This window comes from Channa argus, chromosome 19, assembly GCF_033026475.1.
Source record: "Channa argus isolate prfri chromosome 19, Channa argus male v1.0, whole genome shotgun sequence".
NCBI classification, from domain to species: Eukaryota; Metazoa; Chordata; class Actinopteri; order Anabantiformes; family Channidae; genus Channa; species Channa argus.
In genome coordinates this window covers 8,247,168-8,265,614 of record NC_090215.1, presented here as the reverse complement: position 1 = coordinate 8,265,614, position 18,447 = coordinate 8,247,168, and the positions used below count along the sequence as shown (strand labels likewise).

Below are 18,447 nucleotides of genomic sequence, written 5' to 3'. Positions count from 1 at the left end.
AAATGTCTTTGTATTATGCAATAAAAACATTTTGTAAATGTTTTTTACAAATATATGAAAGTTAATAGTGCATTAATATGAATAAAATGACAATCGTTCTTATGTAAATATCGTTCTATCCACTTTTTATTTTTATTATTACAATTTTTATACAAAATTACAATGTTTTAGACCAAATGACAAAAGCAGACAGGTGCTCACAGATCAGAACCTTCACTCCATCACGACTCCTGGGGCTTCTGGAGCAATGTCAGACTCAGCTTCCCCACTAATAGAAGACTGGAACAAGACAATAACACCATCTCAGAGTGACAGAAGATGTATACCAACAAGCAAAAGAGAAATGTGTGTATTCCTGACCTCTAACTGGAGGTTTTTTTTATTTGGATGAGATTAAATGTATAGTTCTATTTATTGATCCCATTAGAGACATATATCAAGCAGTATTTGCTGTATAGGTAAAATAAGATGACAATTTAACCATCATATGCCAACATGAGACTAATGCAGTGAGTATATTTGCATCCACAAAGTTTACCACCACATCTACTTACAGTCACACTAACGAGATAAAATATGTTCAGCAAACAAAATCAATTTAGTCATTAGTCATGACAAGATACCTTGCTCCAGCCACCAAGCCAGCTGGCATGAACTTCTTGGACGCATAGAACCTTTTCCCCATTAAGCCAGCTAGAGCTCCAGATGTTGCTGGAAGACAGCATGCAAAAAGTATTGGCATATGCTGGACAATTAGGATGCATTAGATGTCATACAAGAAACCAATTACCGTTCCTAAAGCAGGTTTATCAAAATGCCACACACACAACACACACACACAGTGTACCAACCAAGGGAAACCCAAACATTATTTGGGTCATTGGAGATCTGATAGGCACCAAAACCCGCAAGTCCACCAAAGAGAAGACCAGCAGCTAGGGAGGGGACACTGCCTGAAAAGCAACAACACATTGCCTGTTAGATCAATACCTGCACCTGACATCCACATCACTAAACTGTATAACTTTGGAGGGTGAACTCGGGGGTCCGGGTTGTTGGAAGTAACATGTTTCGATTTTATGATTCATACAAATAAGTGAATGCAAATTAACAAGGGACATTTTCAGATTCCGAGAATGAGGTTAACCATTAAATGAATGTGACAGTAAGCAGTAGAAAAGCATGATAAGCGGATTAAACTGGAACCTTCCCACCACCTACCTGCTTTCACGTAACCAATGACTCCCCCGGATGCGACAAGGGCTGCGTATCCATATCCAACCCAGTCCACAGACATGTTAGACACCTGTCAGAGCCGCAGCGTGTGAGTGAATTCAACACAAAAGCGATAACTAGTTAGCACAACTTTCTGTTGTTACCCTGATGTAACTCACATATGCAAAAACCCCTATGGGACTGTCTGGATGCTGCGCCACAGAGCTGTTACACAACACCAGCGGAGCCAACAAAAGACATGAAAACATTGTATCACCCAAGAAAAAAAAAAAAAGAAACCCGCTTTCTCACAGCAGCTCTTGGCTGATTTGAATCAGAAGTCGTTACATGTGACCCCGCAGACGGAGGGATAGGTGCGTCTGGCTTATTAGATAAGACTAACTGCTCTACAGTATTTAGCACACACGCAGTAAGCTAACAGGAATTCTACCACATTCTGTAAAGACGAACTAGTGCGTTAGTGCGTGTACACGGCAAATATAACAGCCTGAAAGGTAAAATATATATGTATACAACCTTGATCCTTCAGTTTGTCCTTTGCTCTGTCACTGCCACAGACAGCCTAACTGTTTCAGCCTAACTGTTGTCAGCCGAGCACAATTTACCGGTGCACACCGCACTAGACGGCAGATGCCCGATGGGAAATGTAGGCTCTAACCAGAACCTAATTTCTACAAATATAAATTTTTAAAATGAATTATTATTATTATTATCATTGTTGTTGTTGTTGTTGCACCGTTGTATTTAATGTTCATTTTACTAATACTATTGTTGTATATTTTAACTTACTGATTTATCTTGTTTATATATTTAAAATTATACGTTTATTATTATGAAATGTAGTCTAATAAGCATAACACACTTAACATTGTGTTTGTGAGACAGCAAATAATAGGTGACAGTATTACTGTGTGTATGTTTCACAACGTGTTGGACATAGGCCAGAATTGTCTTTAAATGATCTATGTTATTTTAATATGATTTTAATATTTTGCATATAATAACGGCCACTTTTTTACAGTAAGGTTCACAATCAGTCGGAAAGAAACCTCCAGAGGTACCTTTGTTGTGGTGATTTTTGTTGTCTCATAAAATATATTATCTCTATTATGTAGAAGAACATAGATCCCTATGTTCTTTTATTTATTAAACAGTAATTCGTATTGCCTCATGTGCTTAACATTAGTTATGAAATTAATTATGTTTCGGTTTACTGAGGCCCACTGGCAAAACTTAATTGACCACTAAAGCTCGAATGTGGGAACTGGTGTTATTGTTACGACCACAAGATGGCACTACAGGATAATGTTACGTTGGTTTTCAAGCCACCCTTAACGTCCATATACCTTAACGTGACTTAATTTCCCCCCTCGGTGCTCTTTCAAATATAGCTAGTTTTCCATTCCAAAAATACAGAGGCAGGACAAAACACACACAGTTACATCTCTCCCAGCATTTGCAGACGGCTTATCTATGCCCAGTGAATTATGTCTATGTGTTTTGGTCAAATGATAAACATTCTTGCTTGAATTGTGACCCATGGCCACTTATTTTGCACATGTTTCTTATGACCACCTGCTAAGTTGACAGACATCGACTTGGCAGTTTAACTTACTAGATTGCTCAATGTGCACACATTCTCATTTGGTTTCAATTAACTGCAATATTGTGTTAAATCCACAGGCGGCGCGTTCTCGCTCCAAATCCTAAGCAAGGTGGCGCTAGAATACAACTTATCGTCCGCAGAGAGCAGCATTTGGGCCTGAAACCTTGTCACTTAGCAGTCACCAGTTTCATGAATTTCACGAAACTACATGGAGCTTTAGTACCTTGGGTGCTGGTGACGGATAATTACTGTCTTCAGTAGCCAGCTGGACTGAGTCTGTAGCCAGAAATCTTTGTTGCAAATCAATTTTCCAACTTCTCCGTAACCCGAGGCTAAAGAATTAGTCCCATCACCAATCAATATTTCAAAACTACAAGGGAAGGAAGAAAGACAATAAGGTGAAAATCTTTCTAGACTGTTTCACATTTTTGTAACAAGAAGGACGCGTAAATTACGCGCGAGTATCTCTTTCTTTCTCAGTAACCCACCAGTAAAAACAAAGGCGCTATTAATTAATAATACTAATATTACTACTACTACTACTACTACTACTAATAATAATAACTAAAATTTGTATCGTTTGTTTTAATTAAGGATTGCAGTACAAAGTGCCTTAGGAGCAGCCGCTGCAAACACAAATCGTAGTTTTAGGAAGCTGAACGTTGCCCGAGGCTCAGTGCTGTGGAAGTGGGTGAAACCAAGCCCTAGACAAACAGGCTAGATATTCAAAAGGGACCCCGCTCTTGTCTGAGAGTAACCCACTCTCAGACAGCTTTGCTTTAAAACTTACTCCTCCCTTAGTGCGCAGAGCCCCAAACAATATTTCTGATCCCCCCCCACCCCACCTCCCTCTCTTTTGTCCAGGCCTGCTAAGGTCTATAGCTTCAGGTATTGTGTTTGCACTCAAAATGTATTCGCCTTTGAAGTCAAACATGAAGGCTTGTTTTAAATATTAACACCACAAAAAATCTATAGATTCGGTTTGGAATTATGCAACTGCGAAAAAAGTAAACTATGGAGGATTTATTGGGGAGCACACAAAATGAAGAATCTTTTGCCGTAAAAGTTGGTCCAGTACACTGAAAGCCTGCCTCGTTTAATCCAAGTGTGTGAAGCAGTGAGAGAGACACCCGTGCACCGAAACTCCATACGTCCCCCTTACAGTCAGTCTGCATCTGAAAAACTTGAAAAGGAGGTTTTGCGCGAAAGCTTCGACCATTATCACCTATGTGGGCGCACGCGTCACGCACGTCCTTTTGTGCGCTTATAAGTGTGTGTGTGTGTGCGTGTATGAAAAGAAGAGAGGGAGAGCTCATTCGCTCTTGGCCCGAGGGGTCTAACTTATGTATTAGAAATAAACAGTGGATAAATAAATAATGACCCTCACAATAGCAGGGTAGCTTTCTGAGTAGAAGTAATGATGTTGGCAGTTAACCTTCAAGTTTTTAACTTGACACAGTTTCATTTGCAGTGAAAAATCATTTTTTCCTACCAACACAAAACAGGGAGAAAAAAATGAAAAAGTTAATTGACTAATAGGACTAAAGGTCCTTTTTACTTTTATGTCAGCTGGAGACAAACATATAATCTCCATGATTTACTATAATTCGCAATGCCATTTAATTTACTGACAGTTTTAGCATAATTTCTAATAAGTCACCTTTATTCTTTAATTTTTACCAGCACTTTGGAGGATGGGGAGGAGGTGGGAGAACAGCTCAGGTTACCTGGCTTTTCATTAGCAATACCCTTTGCTCACGTTCTGTAAACGAAATTAATCTTTCATGTATTTTCACCTGGTTCAAAGCAAAATAAAAAAAAGTCACCATAAAATATGGATTCTATGTGGGAGATCTAAAACAGTTTCCTGTAAATAGAATTAGTGTTTAATTTGCTGTGATTACATAATTTATAGCAAGATTTTTGTTCTTTTTTTTTAATTCATCTCAATTATCTTAATAAAACACATTGATCCTAAAAAAACCGAAGTATGACAAGCCTATCCAATAAACAAATAGGTTATCCCACTTTTCCCCATTTCTCCTTTCTTGGCCACATCCGGAGCAGTGCGCATGCGTCACCAGGTGGCCCTGCACCGCTTTTTTTATGGCCAGGTGAGGCGGTCTGGTCCAGGTAAAAAGTACAGGTTTACTTTGCGAGCGACGGCTCAATGAGATAGACACGACACGGGATCGGCTAAAAACAAACCACCAAAGGCAGCAGAAGACAAAGAATGTCAATTATGGGCAAAATGGGGGAATGGCAGGTATGTGGTGCTTACTTTAAAACAAAGAGACGGCTGTGAAAACCCATGAAAACTGTCAAAGTGTCGACTTGTTGATGAGGTTGTACAGGCACCGCAAAATCTTTTGTGCAGACTAGCTGATATATTCGATCAGACAGGAGATCATCCAGGATATTTTGGTGTAGGAACCCTTCTTTTAAGGTGATTTAACCTTACATGTCAAAATGCTTTGATCACCAGAGGATGTTGGTCGTATGTTGTTGAACTGCAGGAACTCTATGCACATTTGAGAAAGACTGTGATATACAAATGTGTTTTATCGCCAATTAGAAAGGCGTGGACACAGACGTGTAATTAAACGTTTGTGTGAAAAGTAGAAAGCTGACGCTGCGCTGCCCTTATTCGAAATTGTGTTGTTGAGTCGAGGATGTAAAATATTCATCTTTTTATCATTTCCAAATAACACGTCTTAAATGTATAAGTTACGAAGTCTCCTACAGTGGACTTTGCAATCAGACTTGGTCTTTAGATTGTCTGGTCTTAAATGTAAAGATGGCCTTGTTTTGTATTGGTTGGGAGGATTTTGGAACACGACCTGAGATTATTGATGAAACTAAACAATTTAGTTTTTCACCACCAGAGACAATCAGGCCAAATATGTAGGAAGTCAGTCAGTTTCCAAGCTTTTTTCTAAATAATAACAACTGGTAAAAAAAAAAAAAGAAACATACCCCCACCCCCACACACACGAAAAAAATAAAAAGATAATCTGCGCTTTACACGAGACGGCCAACGCCTCATGAGGTGGCGACCTGTCTGCTGGCTGACCCACGGCCTGCTGAGGTGAAGGCTCTGTCGGCCATAGGGCAAAGGCAGGTTCCCGTAGCCGGTCATTCAAATGAAACAAGGCCATGTTGTTGTGTTAATTATTCACATTCCCCTTAACCCGGCGCCCTTACAGGTATGGACCTGTAGAGCCGCCCCGAATAGCTCAAGCCTTTTAACATAACATTGAAAGAATAGTCTCCCAAAGTCCCCACTCTCAATGGGATTAAAATAACAGTTTGGGAGTTTCAAAAAAATCAAGGTTGGCAACAGCGTTTGCGACATGGGGATATTTGCATAAGCACGCTTTTTTTTTCACATCAAACTCTGCAAAAAATAACCAATAAGACGCCGCATTTTAGAGACTTCAGCCAAAAAACTTATGTCACCGAACTGACATTTAGTCTTCAGTTTAATTATAGAATTGAAACAAAAATTCTTAAAATAATTTCTGCAGTGTGATGTGCTTTTCTCTTGCCTCTGAAAGACATTTAAAATTATACTAGAACTCATCCCAGGTGCATGCAGGTCCCCATGCCCGGCTATACCCTCCCCTCAACAAACACACATACACACACACACACACCTGACTGAACAGTAGAAATTATAAGCATGTGTAGCGTCTTGCTGCTTTAGTTTTTACCTGTGCGCTGTCCATTGGTGTTGTGTGAGCAGATGGGGGGAATCAAACGGCTGTTGATATGCTAATGAGGCCCTGTGCCAGTGGTATTACAGGGCTGCTCCAGCCTTTCACTTCCACCATTAGAGGGAGACCTCAGAGCGCAAGACAGACAGCAGCCCATTGCTTCAATAAAAGTAGTTTTTCTGAGCGGGGAGCACAATTCACTGAGTGAAAACAAGACTAAGGCGAAACCCATACTCAATATCCACCTCAACAACCCATGAAAATGCTTTGGAAATTAACTGATAACATTAAATATGAAGATTGCGAGGTAAGGGACTCCTTTTTGATTTGTCGGATTTAATTAAATTTATTTATTTTTTTACTTCACAAAGATAATTATTTTAGAGATGTGTTGTATTGTTGTGATCCAAACGTGTCATTATTATGACAGCTGTTAGTGAACACATGTAATATGAAAAGATCCCTTTTTTTAGTAAATGGCATTTGTCATGGCATATGTTCATATTTGTCGTGCATGAGGATAGTAATAATAATAATAATAATAATAATAATAATAATAATTATTATTATTATTATTATAATGATGTAGGGATAACAGCCGTATTTAATACTAGTAGTTTCATGATTTGTGATTTTTTAAAAATGTATTTCACATTAAAATATCTCCAAAAATAAATGACATGTGAAAATATTAAAATAATATTTTGCACTTACCATTCATTTTGTTAAAAATAAATATTTTGACTAAATGGCAGATGTAAGCACTAGTCTGCTTTATTCGCTCCTTACTCTTCAGTATTAATATCTCTGCAATTTGAGCCGTTAGATTTTGCGTGTGGACAGTTTAGGTGCATGTATATGTGAAGTGCATACACTGAGTGATTGTTGTTACGGGCAGAGACAAAGTTTGGCAGTAATTTGAAGGACTCGTTTAGGAGTGGAGAAGCCAGTCGGACGTGTTTTTACCCGCATCCTGGGAGGACAGGGACGGCCGGGAGCAGGAAAACAAAAGCTGGGCACCTCCGAGTTTATGTTGTGGTGATTAGAATAATTTTCACGCAAATGTTTTTCCGTTTGTGTCGATGCAAAAAAAAAGAAAAAAAAAGAATTTGCAATCAAAATCCAGTCACAGCCCCGTGTGACTAATTTTAAATGCGTGATTAAACAGGAAGGGGAGTGGAGCTGTTGTAGCCGCGCGTAAAAGTTGGTTAAAGCGCCGGATCCGAGCGGCCCTATCAGAGACTCTGGTAATTTATGTTTCTCAGTTTTTCCGGGTCAAAGTTAAAAGTTAGTCGGTGTGACTCTGGGTTTGGAGTCGAGGAGCAACTACTGGATTAATTCAGCGACGACAGAGGAGTCCAATGGAGGACAGCTCGCTGTCGGAGTCTGAGGTGGAAAACAAAGGGATGAACGGTAGAAATGAGCCGGTCGAAATGCCCATAGCGTCGTCTGTTGGATTTTCACCCGGTTCAGAGGTGAACAATGTTTCCTTCCCTGCATTCGTCTTCCCATGTCTGTGGTCCACCTCCGTTCATTCCTATATCTTTCTTTCACTTTTGCGCTTTGGCCCTGGGACCCTTTTAAAATGCCCCCCCTCCTCCCTCTCTCTCTGATTCGTCAGACGAGAGTGAATGTCCCTCTTTTTGTCTCTCTGTCTCTCCACTCCCCTCCACACTCTCTCACTCCCTCTTTCTCTCTCTCCCTCTCTCTCTTCCCATCTCTGATTAGATATACTGATTCCTCCTTTCAATGGACGTCATTTAAGCGCAGACTCTTGCCTTGAGTTGCGTCCTCTGCTTCACGCCCGATTTCCGACTATTCTTTCCTTATTATTAAGTATTGCTGTAATATTAATAGTCATGAATGCGTTCTATTAGGAGTGCAAGAGGGAGACGAAGAAGCGGCTCTTTTGATAATATGAGCTCAAGCGAGGGGACGGCAGCACTGTGATAGAAGCCAGGAGAGCAGGGGAGCGAAGAGGGTTTACCGAGAAACTTTTCGCCCCAAAGCCGCCAACGCATCCGAATATTTGCACTTTTAGACCCAAATGAAGAGCAGCCGGGATCTAACTACATATTTCTGATGGATTATCGTCCTGTTATTGTGGCACATATCTGATCGTCGGGGCCATCGTGATCTTGCAGGAGAGAAGAGTCTTTTCGGGGGGCAATTTTTTTTGTTTTGCTGGTTAATTCCATTTGCTCGCCCCCCACCAAACACTCAAAGTGTTTTTGAACTTATTATTCTTTTCTTGAGTCGCAGCAAAAAAAAAAAATCTGTAGAGATGTTAGTCCACAGTTTTTCCGCGATGGTAAGTTTCTGGAGCCTCACCATGTCAGATACTTCAAATACTGCTAACAGATGTTGTAATATCTTTATTTTCTGGTGCATAATGTTTTTCAAAGCTTCCATTCTTAAAGCCTGTGGGACAGTTTGGAAAAACGCCAAAATAATTCAAGACTCGTTTGTATATTTGAGGGCAGTGCACCTCCGGAATTTTACATTTATTATTTACTTTCGGTAATTTAATATGGTGTTTTTTCTTTGTGTAGGACACTAGTAGTCGTCGTGTGGAAAGTGTGTATTTCTGATTTAAAACCGAGTTTAAAACAAATTGTAATTATTAAATTCCTTACTTTGTGTAATTCCAGTCATCAACTCAGGCCATATTTGATAAAGACCTGGAGCAAAATCAAAGAGGGAAAATACGCTCATTCGTTTTGTGTAATTACTCTGAAATTCACTTATTTTCCTGTCTCTGCCAGGACCGTCACGACGGCACCAGCAATGGGACAGCCAGGTTACCTCAGCTGGGCGGCGTGGGCCAGAGTCCCTACACGAGCGCCCCGCCGCTCTCCCACACACCAAACTCGGACTTCCAGCCCCCGTACTTCCCTCCGCCCTACCAGCCCATCTACCCGCAGTCTCAGGATCCTTATTCGCACGTCAACGACCCTTACTCTCTCAACTCCCTGCACGCCCAGCCGCAGCCGCAACACCCGGGCTGGCCGGGCCAGAGGCAGGGTCAGGAGAGCGGCCTGCTGCACCAGCACCGCAGCCTGCCCCACCAGCTGTGCCGGGAGTACCGCAGGGAAGTGCTCCTACCGTCCGGCCACGGCATCGAAACGGGACTGTCGGACTCTATCCCTATCCATGGAATACCTCAATCTTTAGAAGACGTTCAGGTATGACAGCGTTTTCCTGCTTTCTCTTTAGTGAGTTTGTTGAGTGTAAAAAAGTGCAACAAAGCGACATTGGTGTCATTATTAATATTGGGTGCGTTCAGGAAACGCCACTATTTTCCTATTGGCATAATTAATAATAATAGCGGTGATATTGTTGTGTATTAAATTATTATCACTATTTGTACCAGCACTCTGAATTCACAGTGAGTAATTAAAACAATATTCCAGGATATAAAATCGTTTTTTTATTATTACTCTAGTTTAATAAATGACATGCAATTAATGAATTAATTATTTGGTTCTAATAAAACCATTTTTACTGCCTAAAGGATAAACATGATTTTTTTTTTAATTTATCTTTTCAGTCAACAGTATTTTCTAATAAAACAGCACATATTTCAATAATTTAATAAACTTTAATAAATAATTTAGAAGCCATGTCAAATGCAAAAATCTGTAATGCATGTTCAAGTTGCCAGATTTTATGTGGTTTTATTCAGCGCTAGAGTCTAATGGGCTACTGGATTTCCGGAAGATTTTCTTTATGTCATCTGTGTTTATTTGATTTCTCTGTTATAAAATAAAAATAAAAGAAGCGTGGCTTTCCTTGTGAACAATGACACTGGAATACATGGCATGCACTAACAAGATAATTGAGTTTAAGTAATAGCCACGATTACTAAAGATGTATGAGAAATGAGCGCTAAAATTGTCAATAACCCTCGTTCCTATTGAGGGTATTCTTCCCAGTTTTTAATCAGAAACAAACACCAATAATCCTCTAATTAGTTCATAGGCCTTTAATAGGCTGCGCTGCCGTAATTACTATCCAATCGAGATTAGAAGTTTCCTTGTGAGTAGAGCCAATCTGATGGCGAAATTAGGTCAGGATTATGGGGCGACATAGCTTCGTTATTTAAGTCTGAGTATGTGATCTAGTGCAATGCGTCCATCAGCGTATCGCCTGCTGAAAACACTCATGCACAATAATAACAGGTATGGGCCTCTGGAGCCTCCATGTTGGGTGTTCTCTATTGCGGCTAATTGTGTGAGGCTTTGTTCGTGCATAGCATCCTGAGGTGCGTTCATTTTACACAGAACGGAGGCGGATATTTTTGTGCCTTTGTGCTAAATGTGTCCATTTCTTCCCCTCTTGCATTTGTGCTACAGCCTGTTGAGGATCACGGAATTCACATTCCCGACCAGACTGTAATTAAAAAAGGTAAGCAATTTCCTCCGAGATATCATGCATGTTTCTGCTAGTGGCACACACACACACACACACAGACACACACACACACACGCACACACACACACAGACCATTCTGCTCGAGAGAACTCGATGCAATGCGGTAATGCCTGACTGATCCTAATACGCAGTAGCCTATTTTTCATTACATGGTTTCCAAGTGCATCAAACTTGCTGCACCTTTTTTTTTCTCTCCTCGCTGATGGAATTTACTGTCAGCGTTTCAGAGCAGCGAGGAGATGAGTAGAGCTGGGTAGGCTTTGTAGAGCCGTGGTATTGATGGTCAGAGAGACAGGCCTAGAAGCTCCTGCCACTTAAGTGGTGGAAACCAGTAGCTGCTATAATCAGCGCTGCTTGGACAAAGCTACAATGGAAGCTGGTGCCATTGGATGGAGCGCAGGCCTGGTGTGTGCAGGCTGATAGTCTGTCGTTTAGAGAGGGAACCACAACCTTGACTGGATTTTAATATCTGTAAATGTAATTTTCCTATATAGAGCACTTTGGTGAATGCTGTTGGATTCTATTGCTTCTATATGTTGAGGCTGATTTATATGGGTAATGATACAACACGAGGAGGCCGCTTTTTCATGCTCAGGTTGAAATGCGTTTTGTCAGGTCAAATTGTAGCTCACCAGACAAGACGCAAAGCGATTTCTTTCGCTCTTTTTCGTCTTTTTTCCATTCTTTCTTTTTTGAGTAAGTCTATCTACGCATCATGATGATAATTGGCTTCTTATATTAGTAATCTCAAGAGTTCGTTTAACCCCTATTGTCTCTATTAGGCTCCCATGAGCCATTAATGTCACAAGTGATCTATCCGAAGGCGCACAGTCCCCTTTGTCTCCGGTTACTGCACACCAAAACGATGGAAAGCCCAGTTGTGCTGACCCCCACCCCCCCCGGTGTGAAATCACACACGGACGACGGTGTATTGCTGGATACCGAGGATATCTCAAAATAGCTAGACTTTACAAAAACAAAATCTCCCGGTTGATGTGGCTGCTTTATGCAGAGTGTGGCGAGCGCAAAAACAGTCAGTTTGACCTCTCAGATGTATACAAATATTGATGGTGTTTTTCATAAATATTTTGGGTTTGAACATCTGCGATTATTATTATTTCTGTGTATAGTGTTATGACTTGCATGTCATAATTCTATACATGGCATTTTCTCTGCCCGTCCTTGTTGCTAAAAGTGAGCACATGTGGTGCTAAACTCTAAATCCGGGGCCTAAATCCCTCCTTCTCATTTAGTTAAGACTCTGCTTCGCATGAAATTCACTGAGCACGGTCTCTCCACCCCCCCCCCCCCCCCACACCCCTCTCCCTGGCTATAGGTCCAGTGTCTTTATCCAAGAACAACAACGTCTCCATCCCCGTAAATAAGGACGGGCTTTACGGTGGGGTGATAAACCCCAACGAGGTGTTCTGCTCAGTTCCTGGTCGCCTGTCTCTCCTCAGTTCCACATCAAAATACAAGGTCACGGTGGCGGAGGTGCAGAGACGCCTTTCGCCGCCCGAGTGCCTCAATGCATCTCTACTGGGCGGGGTGCTGAGGAGGTGAGTCCAAAACCACACACACACAAAAAGACAACAACAAAAACAAAAATCACATGCGTCTATTTGTACTGGTGTCTATGTGGATGAACTCTCACACTCCATTCCAATTTATCCATTCTCTCTGTGAGTGTGCATCTCTTCCCCTCTTCCTCTCTCTCTCTCTCTCTCACTCTCCCTCTCTCTCTCTTCTCTGTACCAAGAATAATTAAAATCGACCAACCATGACACCTAGCTCCTGCATTTAAAGCAGGAGGGGTCTGTTAAATTCCATATTAACTTCCTTAGCTCACTGGATCGCTCTCTCTCTCTTTCTCTCTCTTTCTCTCTTACACACACACACACACACACACACACACACACAAATTAATGTAGGCCTAGTCTGTTTCAACCTCAGCTCTATATGCCCAGTGAAGGCATTACACATGAAAACATTGGTCTCCAGTGAACTGTCTAGTGAAGTGCTGCAGACACGCAGCCAGTAATAGTACTGCCTGTTAAGTAGGGCTTTATTTATTCATTTTGTACAGTATTTGTCTGCTGGGGAAAACGCAGGGGCTCTTTTACTATTATTTATAGTTTGTATCAGAGGTGTAGGGGAGGTAGAGCCAGCCAAATCCAGCCCATTTACCTTTTAATTGGCCAATTTAAAGGAAGAAGATCTGAAGCACATTGATGAAAGCCATATGCAGATTTTATAGAAATTGTAACAATAAATGGGACAAAATATAAAACACTGAGAATCGATCAGTTTTTGTGGTTCTATATGCTAACAACAATGTGCATGTCATCTAAAGGATTATACGACACTTATATAGATTTTTCATATTAGCATATGCGCAGTCCAAGAAAGTCCAAGAAAGAAATTCGTCGTCATAGAGGAGCATACTTAAAGAAATGTGTCCGCGCGAGCAACACCACAGTGTGACTACAGTTTCTGCTTTGTTTTACTGTCACAGGGCCAAGTCTAAGAACGGAGGTAGATCCTTAAGGGAGAAGTTGGATAAAATCGGCTTGAATCTACCTGCGGGCAGGCGCAAGGCAGCCAACGTCACCTTGCTGACGTCACTAGTCGAAGGTAAGTCGGGTGCCATAAATCACGTTCCCACTCTTGTTGCTCCCGCGATATCAGGTGCTCGCAAACTGGGTTTCGCTCTCTCTTTCTTTCTCTGTGTTGGAAATCAGCATATGCGCTCATCCGTGTAATGTGGACCGACTTTGCCTCGCAAGTAATAAAGCATGAAGGATGTGTGTGTGTGTGTGTGTCCATGAGAGTGTGTATGTGTGGAGAGAGAGAGAGAGAGAGAGAGACGGGTGTTGGTAATTCTAGTGACTTTGCAGCGTTGGCCTTGGTTTGCATGTCCAGGTTTGGCAAACACTGGATGAATTTGTGTTGAAGTCCAGTTAATTATTGAGTGCTGCTTGTTTATTAGACGCCGCTCTGCTGTTTCACCTCATGGATGAGAAGTCGATTGATTTGTTAATCTTGCATTGTTTCAAACATTAATACTATGTGGTCATGGCAACACAGGGCCGATTTTTAATAGTGATTTAATTCTTGCGTTAATAGCTTCCCGTGCTCTGGGTTTCACTGAATATTTTTTGTTGCATGCAGATGGCATGTTGCTGACCTATTGGGAGCTATATGGTTTGGGCCTATTAAAGAATGAATTATTCAATTACGGTGCGCTGAAAAGATGCCTTTTACGCAACTGGATAAATTCATTTTGCTTTCAGAGCCGAACCTTATTATTCAGTGCAGTGGTATTTTGGTGTGCTGTGGGTTTTCAAAGGTGAAAGCCTGCGATGGTTCATTGCTCTCTGTTAATCATTATTGCAGACGAGGACCGAATGCAATATTCATTGTGCTTCGTAGAAATTTGGTGCTGTATTATAATGAGCCTGGAGAAATGTATGATTCTGGGTAATAATGGGGATGGTGGCACGTGGGGGTGGGTGACGGGAGGAGGGGGTTGAAGGCAGTCGGTTATTTAGTGATAGGACACTGCATTTTCTGAAGTGCTGTCATTGTTTATGATCCGCTCCATTTTATGGAAACGAGTTTACTGGACTTGAGCTTTGATGCTAATTGGCGCATGCCTTCTTCCGGAGCACAGGCTTATGGGCAGGAAGCCCTGCAGTAAAAACTCAACTGCTTCAGGAAATTAAAGCCAAAGACTTTAGGAAAAAAAAAAAAAACCTTCAACCAACAAGAGAGGCGAGCTCAGACTCGGACCCAGTGAAACCTGCAATTCTCATAAGTGAGGTAAATAAAGGCAAAGGGAGGTGCAGGTATAGGCCAGTCTAACTGCTTCCCCACGCCTCTGCTGGACTTTCAATAATGTGCAGGCATTGGTAATCAATGACATGGTGTTAAGCGTGACGCTGCGTCTATATTTCATATCCACTTATTGTTTCTCCATATTTAACGGTTCTCACGGTGTGAAGAGGAGAGGCTGACATGTATTGACAGCTCGCTGGGCTTTGCTATCATTGTTTTCAGGCGGTTATTGTTGCTATTCTCATCATTAATGTTGCTGGGGAGGCACAGGTGCCATAACCCTGCTGTGTGAAGGCATAAACAGAGTGGACTCTCAGATCAAATTAATGATGTGTTAGTCCAAATCAGGGAGTGTGAACTGCTCTGAAATTGATGTAACCATATTTAATAAGCAAACACATTCACCCCCCCCCCCCTTTTTTTTTTTTTTTTTTTTTTCTCAGGCGAAGCGGTACATCTTGCCAGAGATTTTGGTTATGTATGCGAGACTGAGTTTCCAGCCAAGGCCGTAGCTGAATATGTAAACCGTCAGCATTCCGACCCAAACGAACAAGTCCAAAGAAAAAACATGCTGTTGGCTACGAAGTAAGTGCTATTATCACTTTTCAGTCTGTCCCACACCAAATGCATCTCAGTCTATGCCAGTGTGTGTTTTATTTGACATTTCACACATACACACACACACACACACTGAAAACACATAAGTATTGAAAAAAAATTGTCACTTATCACAAGTTAGATTTTATTTTCTAAATTGTTTTAACAACGAAAGGCTATATTTGTATGTCTCATCTTAAATCACGATAAAACACTGCATGTCCATATCAGTATCCTGTCATTTTTAACCTAATAATAATTCAGCATATAGAAAATTTGATGTCACTATTTGAAATTGTAACGATATGATCCAGACCCACATTTTCTATATATTTTTTTTTTTTGGTTTAAAAACGTACTTTGATTCAGAGTTTTAGGTAAACATACAGCTGTTGGTTTGATGACTGGGTTTTTTTTCCCCAGCAGCAGAATTTTGTTAGTTCTGTGACTTTAGTGACACTGACACATGCATCCAGCGCAACTATTTGTTTTGGTTATTTTTACTATGTGCTAACTGAAACATGGGAATTCCTGACAAGGCACAGAGAAGCAGAGGCCTGCATTTCATATTGATTATGGGGCGCTATGATCAAACAGCTATCCCCTATCAGCGCTTGTTGCAGGCCTTTTGGATGTTATTAAGATGCAGATACTTTGAACAGGAGAGTAAACAAGCAAGACTAATTTCTACATGTTCAAAATAGTTTATAGATATTTAATACTACTGTACGTAACACCTGTAAATTAAATTGAGGTAATGTGTCTTGGATCGTCCGTGATTTTTCTCTATGTATTTGTGTTTGTTCATGTTTGTTTCATTTGACATTCAGACTAAAGGTCAACGTTTACTTCACCTTACATCAGCAAGTCATTTGGCTTCATGTTTTCTTTAAAACATGTATTATTATTATTTTTAATATAAGTAAAAATATCCTGCCACTGAGCTGAGAGATTAATTTCCACCTGTTTGTAGCTCCAGGACATTTTCTTTACCCAAGTGTTCATTTCTGGAAACAAAGCAGGGGAAGAAACACTGTTTCATTAAACTAATAGATGCTTTATAAAAATGACGGAAATAAGTAGATTTATAAAGGGAAATGATGGGAACTTCTTCACTCGCTTTGAGCAGATGAATACAAGACACCCTGACACACCTGCAGGACTGAGTTGAGTTGATTTTCTGATGCTTTTTCTTGCTCACTAACACGCCGCTTTCTCCGTTTGCAGGCAAGTCTGCAAAGAGTTCACAGACCTGCTGTCCCAGGACCGCTCGCCGCTGGGAAACTCACGGCCGCAGCCCATTCTTGAACCAGGAATCCAGAGCTGTTTGACCCACTTCAGTCTAATCTCGCATGGTTTCGGGACCCCAGCACTGTGCGCGGCTATCACGGCCCTGCAGAACTATTTGACCGAGGCTATCAAAGCCATGGACAAAATGTACCTCAACAACAACCCCAACAGTCACTCAGACAACGGCACTAAAGGCGGAGACAAAGACGAGAAGCACAGAAAGTGACGGCTCCCTCCCGACCTTCCCCCGAGGGCCAAACCCCGGGGCCGTACTTCCACACCGACCCACACACCTCCGCCTCAACCCTGCCCCCAGTCATCCAGTATAAATATTATAAATACCTTATAAATAATATTGATAAAGTTAAACGTGCCACTTCCTGATCTTGCGCGATTTTACATGTTTTGTTTTTACATCCCATTTTGGATTCACGGGAAAACGACGCAAGAATTATCTTCTTCTCCCAACACCTAAAACACCGTATGAAATGTTACTTTTAAGAAACAAGATGGAAAAGAAAAGAAAAAAAAAAAGCTGCAGATGAAACAGCTCCAGGGCGAGGAATAGGTGTACTGCCTCAGCCAGAGGACTTTTTATGTACTCCCCTTGTTTTTTTATGAGCTTCAACAGAATGGACTGAAATCCAGCGACCCTCTTATATCTCAATTCTGCCATTGTGACAAAAACGAAGCTAAAAGAGGACGAATTCTTATCAGTATTGTGAATAATAAACTTGAAAAACAAAGAGAAATTCCACAAAGCTCCATGTCATGACTTCAGTTGTAGACTCTCACTCTCCAAGCGACCAACTTGAACTTTTTTGAATTTCAACACGATTCACGGTTATATAAGGGAATCTGTGTTCATGTATGTATATATTTATTTATGTGTAATTTAATGGGAATTGTAAATATGGTGCGTCTGTTGAAACTTCTTTTTTATTTATCTGGTGCCTCCTGTTTTAGTGGGTTTGAATATTCGGTTAGTTCTTCATGTGATTTTATGGTTCTTAGAAAACAGAAGTTTGGGGTATTTTTATTTCTCTGGGATATTTCAATTCAGCCCTCTTGTAGCATGTTGAGGCGACACTGAAGCAAGTGAACAAATTTAATAGAAATAAACTTCAATTTCTCTCTCTATATATCATCCTTATTCAGTTTTTTTTTTATTTCAGACAGAGCATAAGTAAGACCCTGAGGACAACAGATTTTGTCTTTTTCTTTTCATTTTCGTTTTTATACAAGCTTTTATGTGTCGTGCCAATCAAAATACGTTTCACCTCCTGTTCTCTCCTTGAAGCACCATAAAAGCAATAAATGGAATATTGTCTTATGTTTTATTTTGATGTTCGAAGACATTCAAAAACTTTTTGGGGACCACCTGATATCTTGTTATGTCCGATAATGTCCAAAATTGGAGGCGGTTGTATAGACATGTGCTGGCAATAGTTCCCATGCCTGTCAATGTATAGTCCTTTGTTGCCCAGAAAAAAAAAATAAATATTTGATACGCTTCATCTCGATTTGTATTCACGTTTTTCAAAATTTTCCTTCACAGATTAATAGGCCCGTTTTACTTCCTGTTTTCTATTTTTTTTTTTTTTTTTGGTCTTGGTGTTTTTTCCCATTCAGAACGGCTACAGTAATTGAGTTTACGCCTCCCCTGACGATTGCTCCTTGCAATAAGCAGTTGAACTCATTGTTTCCCTCAAGTATAATAATAATAATACT

At 40.7% G+C, this 18,447-nt stretch overlaps 2 protein-coding genes across 7 annotated transcripts; one reads left to right on the top strand and one right to left on the bottom strand.

Annotated features, from left to right (window-relative positions):
* Positions 1-108: 108 nt before the first annotated feature.
* Positions 109-1,883, bottom strand: tmem14ca (transmembrane protein 14Ca). 2 transcript variants are annotated; one of them, XM_067486795.1, is made up of 5 exons: positions 1,753-1,883; positions 1,222-1,306; positions 852-953; positions 624-711; positions 109-279 (listed from the first exon to the last, which is right to left on the bottom strand). In XM_067486795.1, the coding sequence occupies exons 2-5, from the start codon at positions 1,295-1,297 to the stop codon at positions 222-224; spliced, it is 324 nt and encodes a 107-aa protein (XP_067342896.1). In that variant the 5' UTR covers positions 1,298-1,306; positions 1,753-1,883; the 3' UTR covers positions 109-221. The 2 variants fall into 2 exon arrangements, with proteins under 2 accessions (XP_067342896.1, XP_067342895.1); XM_067486794.1 differs by lacking the exon at positions 1,753-1,883 and adding an exon at positions 1,395-1,723.
* A 3,079-nt stretch (positions 1,884-4,962) lies between these two features.
* On the top strand, positions 4,963-18,233 carry tfap2a (transcription factor AP-2 alpha). 5 transcript variants are annotated; one of them, XM_067486662.1, is made up of 8 exons: positions 7,540-8,033; positions 8,436-8,869; positions 9,324-9,743; positions 10,914-10,965; positions 12,329-12,551; positions 13,508-13,626; positions 15,273-15,414; positions 16,654-18,233. In XM_067486662.1, the coding sequence occupies exons 2-8, from the start codon at positions 8,843-8,845 to the stop codon at positions 16,940-16,942; spliced, it is 1,272 nt and encodes a 423-aa protein (XP_067342763.1). In that variant the 5' UTR covers positions 7,540-8,033; positions 8,436-8,842; the 3' UTR covers positions 16,943-18,233. The 5 variants fall into 5 exon arrangements, with proteins under 5 accessions (XP_067342761.1, XP_067342760.1, XP_067342759.1 ...); XM_067486660.1 differs by lacking the exons at positions 7,540-8,033; positions 8,436-8,869 and adding an exon at positions 4,963-5,108; XM_067486659.1 differs by lacking the exons at positions 7,540-8,033; positions 8,436-8,869 and adding an exon at positions 6,676-6,865.
* The last annotated feature ends 214 nt before the right edge of the window (positions 18,234-18,447 follow it).

What these genes read in the sequence shown, in the direction of transcription:
- tmem14ca (XM_067486794.1), bottom strand. Translation starts at nt 1,484, where the DNA reads ATGTTTTCATGTCTTTTGTTGGCTCCGCTGGTGTTGTGTAACAGCTCT. An exon ending in CCATAGGGGTTTTTGCATAT is followed by an intron (nt 1,307 to 1,394) that starts GTGAGTTACATC and finishes CGGCTCTGACAG; the next exon opens with GTGTCTAACATGTCTGTGGA. An exon ending in GGCTTGGTGGCTGGAGCAAG is followed by an intron (nt 280 to 623) that starts GTATCTTGTCAT and finishes GTCTTGTTCCAG; the next exon opens with TCTTCTATTAGTGGGGAAGC.
- tfap2a (XM_067486658.1), top strand. Translation starts at nt 7,920, where the DNA reads ATGGAGGACAGCTCGCTGTCGGAGTCTGAGGTGGAAAACAAAGGGATG. An exon ending in AATCTTTAGAAGACGTTCAG is followed by an intron (nt 9,744 to 10,913) that starts GTATGACAGCGT and finishes TTTGTGCTACAG; the next exon opens with CCTGTTGAGGATCACGGAAT. An exon ending in GCTGACGTCACTAGTCGAAG is followed by an intron (nt 13,627 to 15,272) that starts GTAAGTCGGGTG and finishes TTTTTTTCTCAG; the next exon opens with GCGAAGCGGTACATCTTGCC.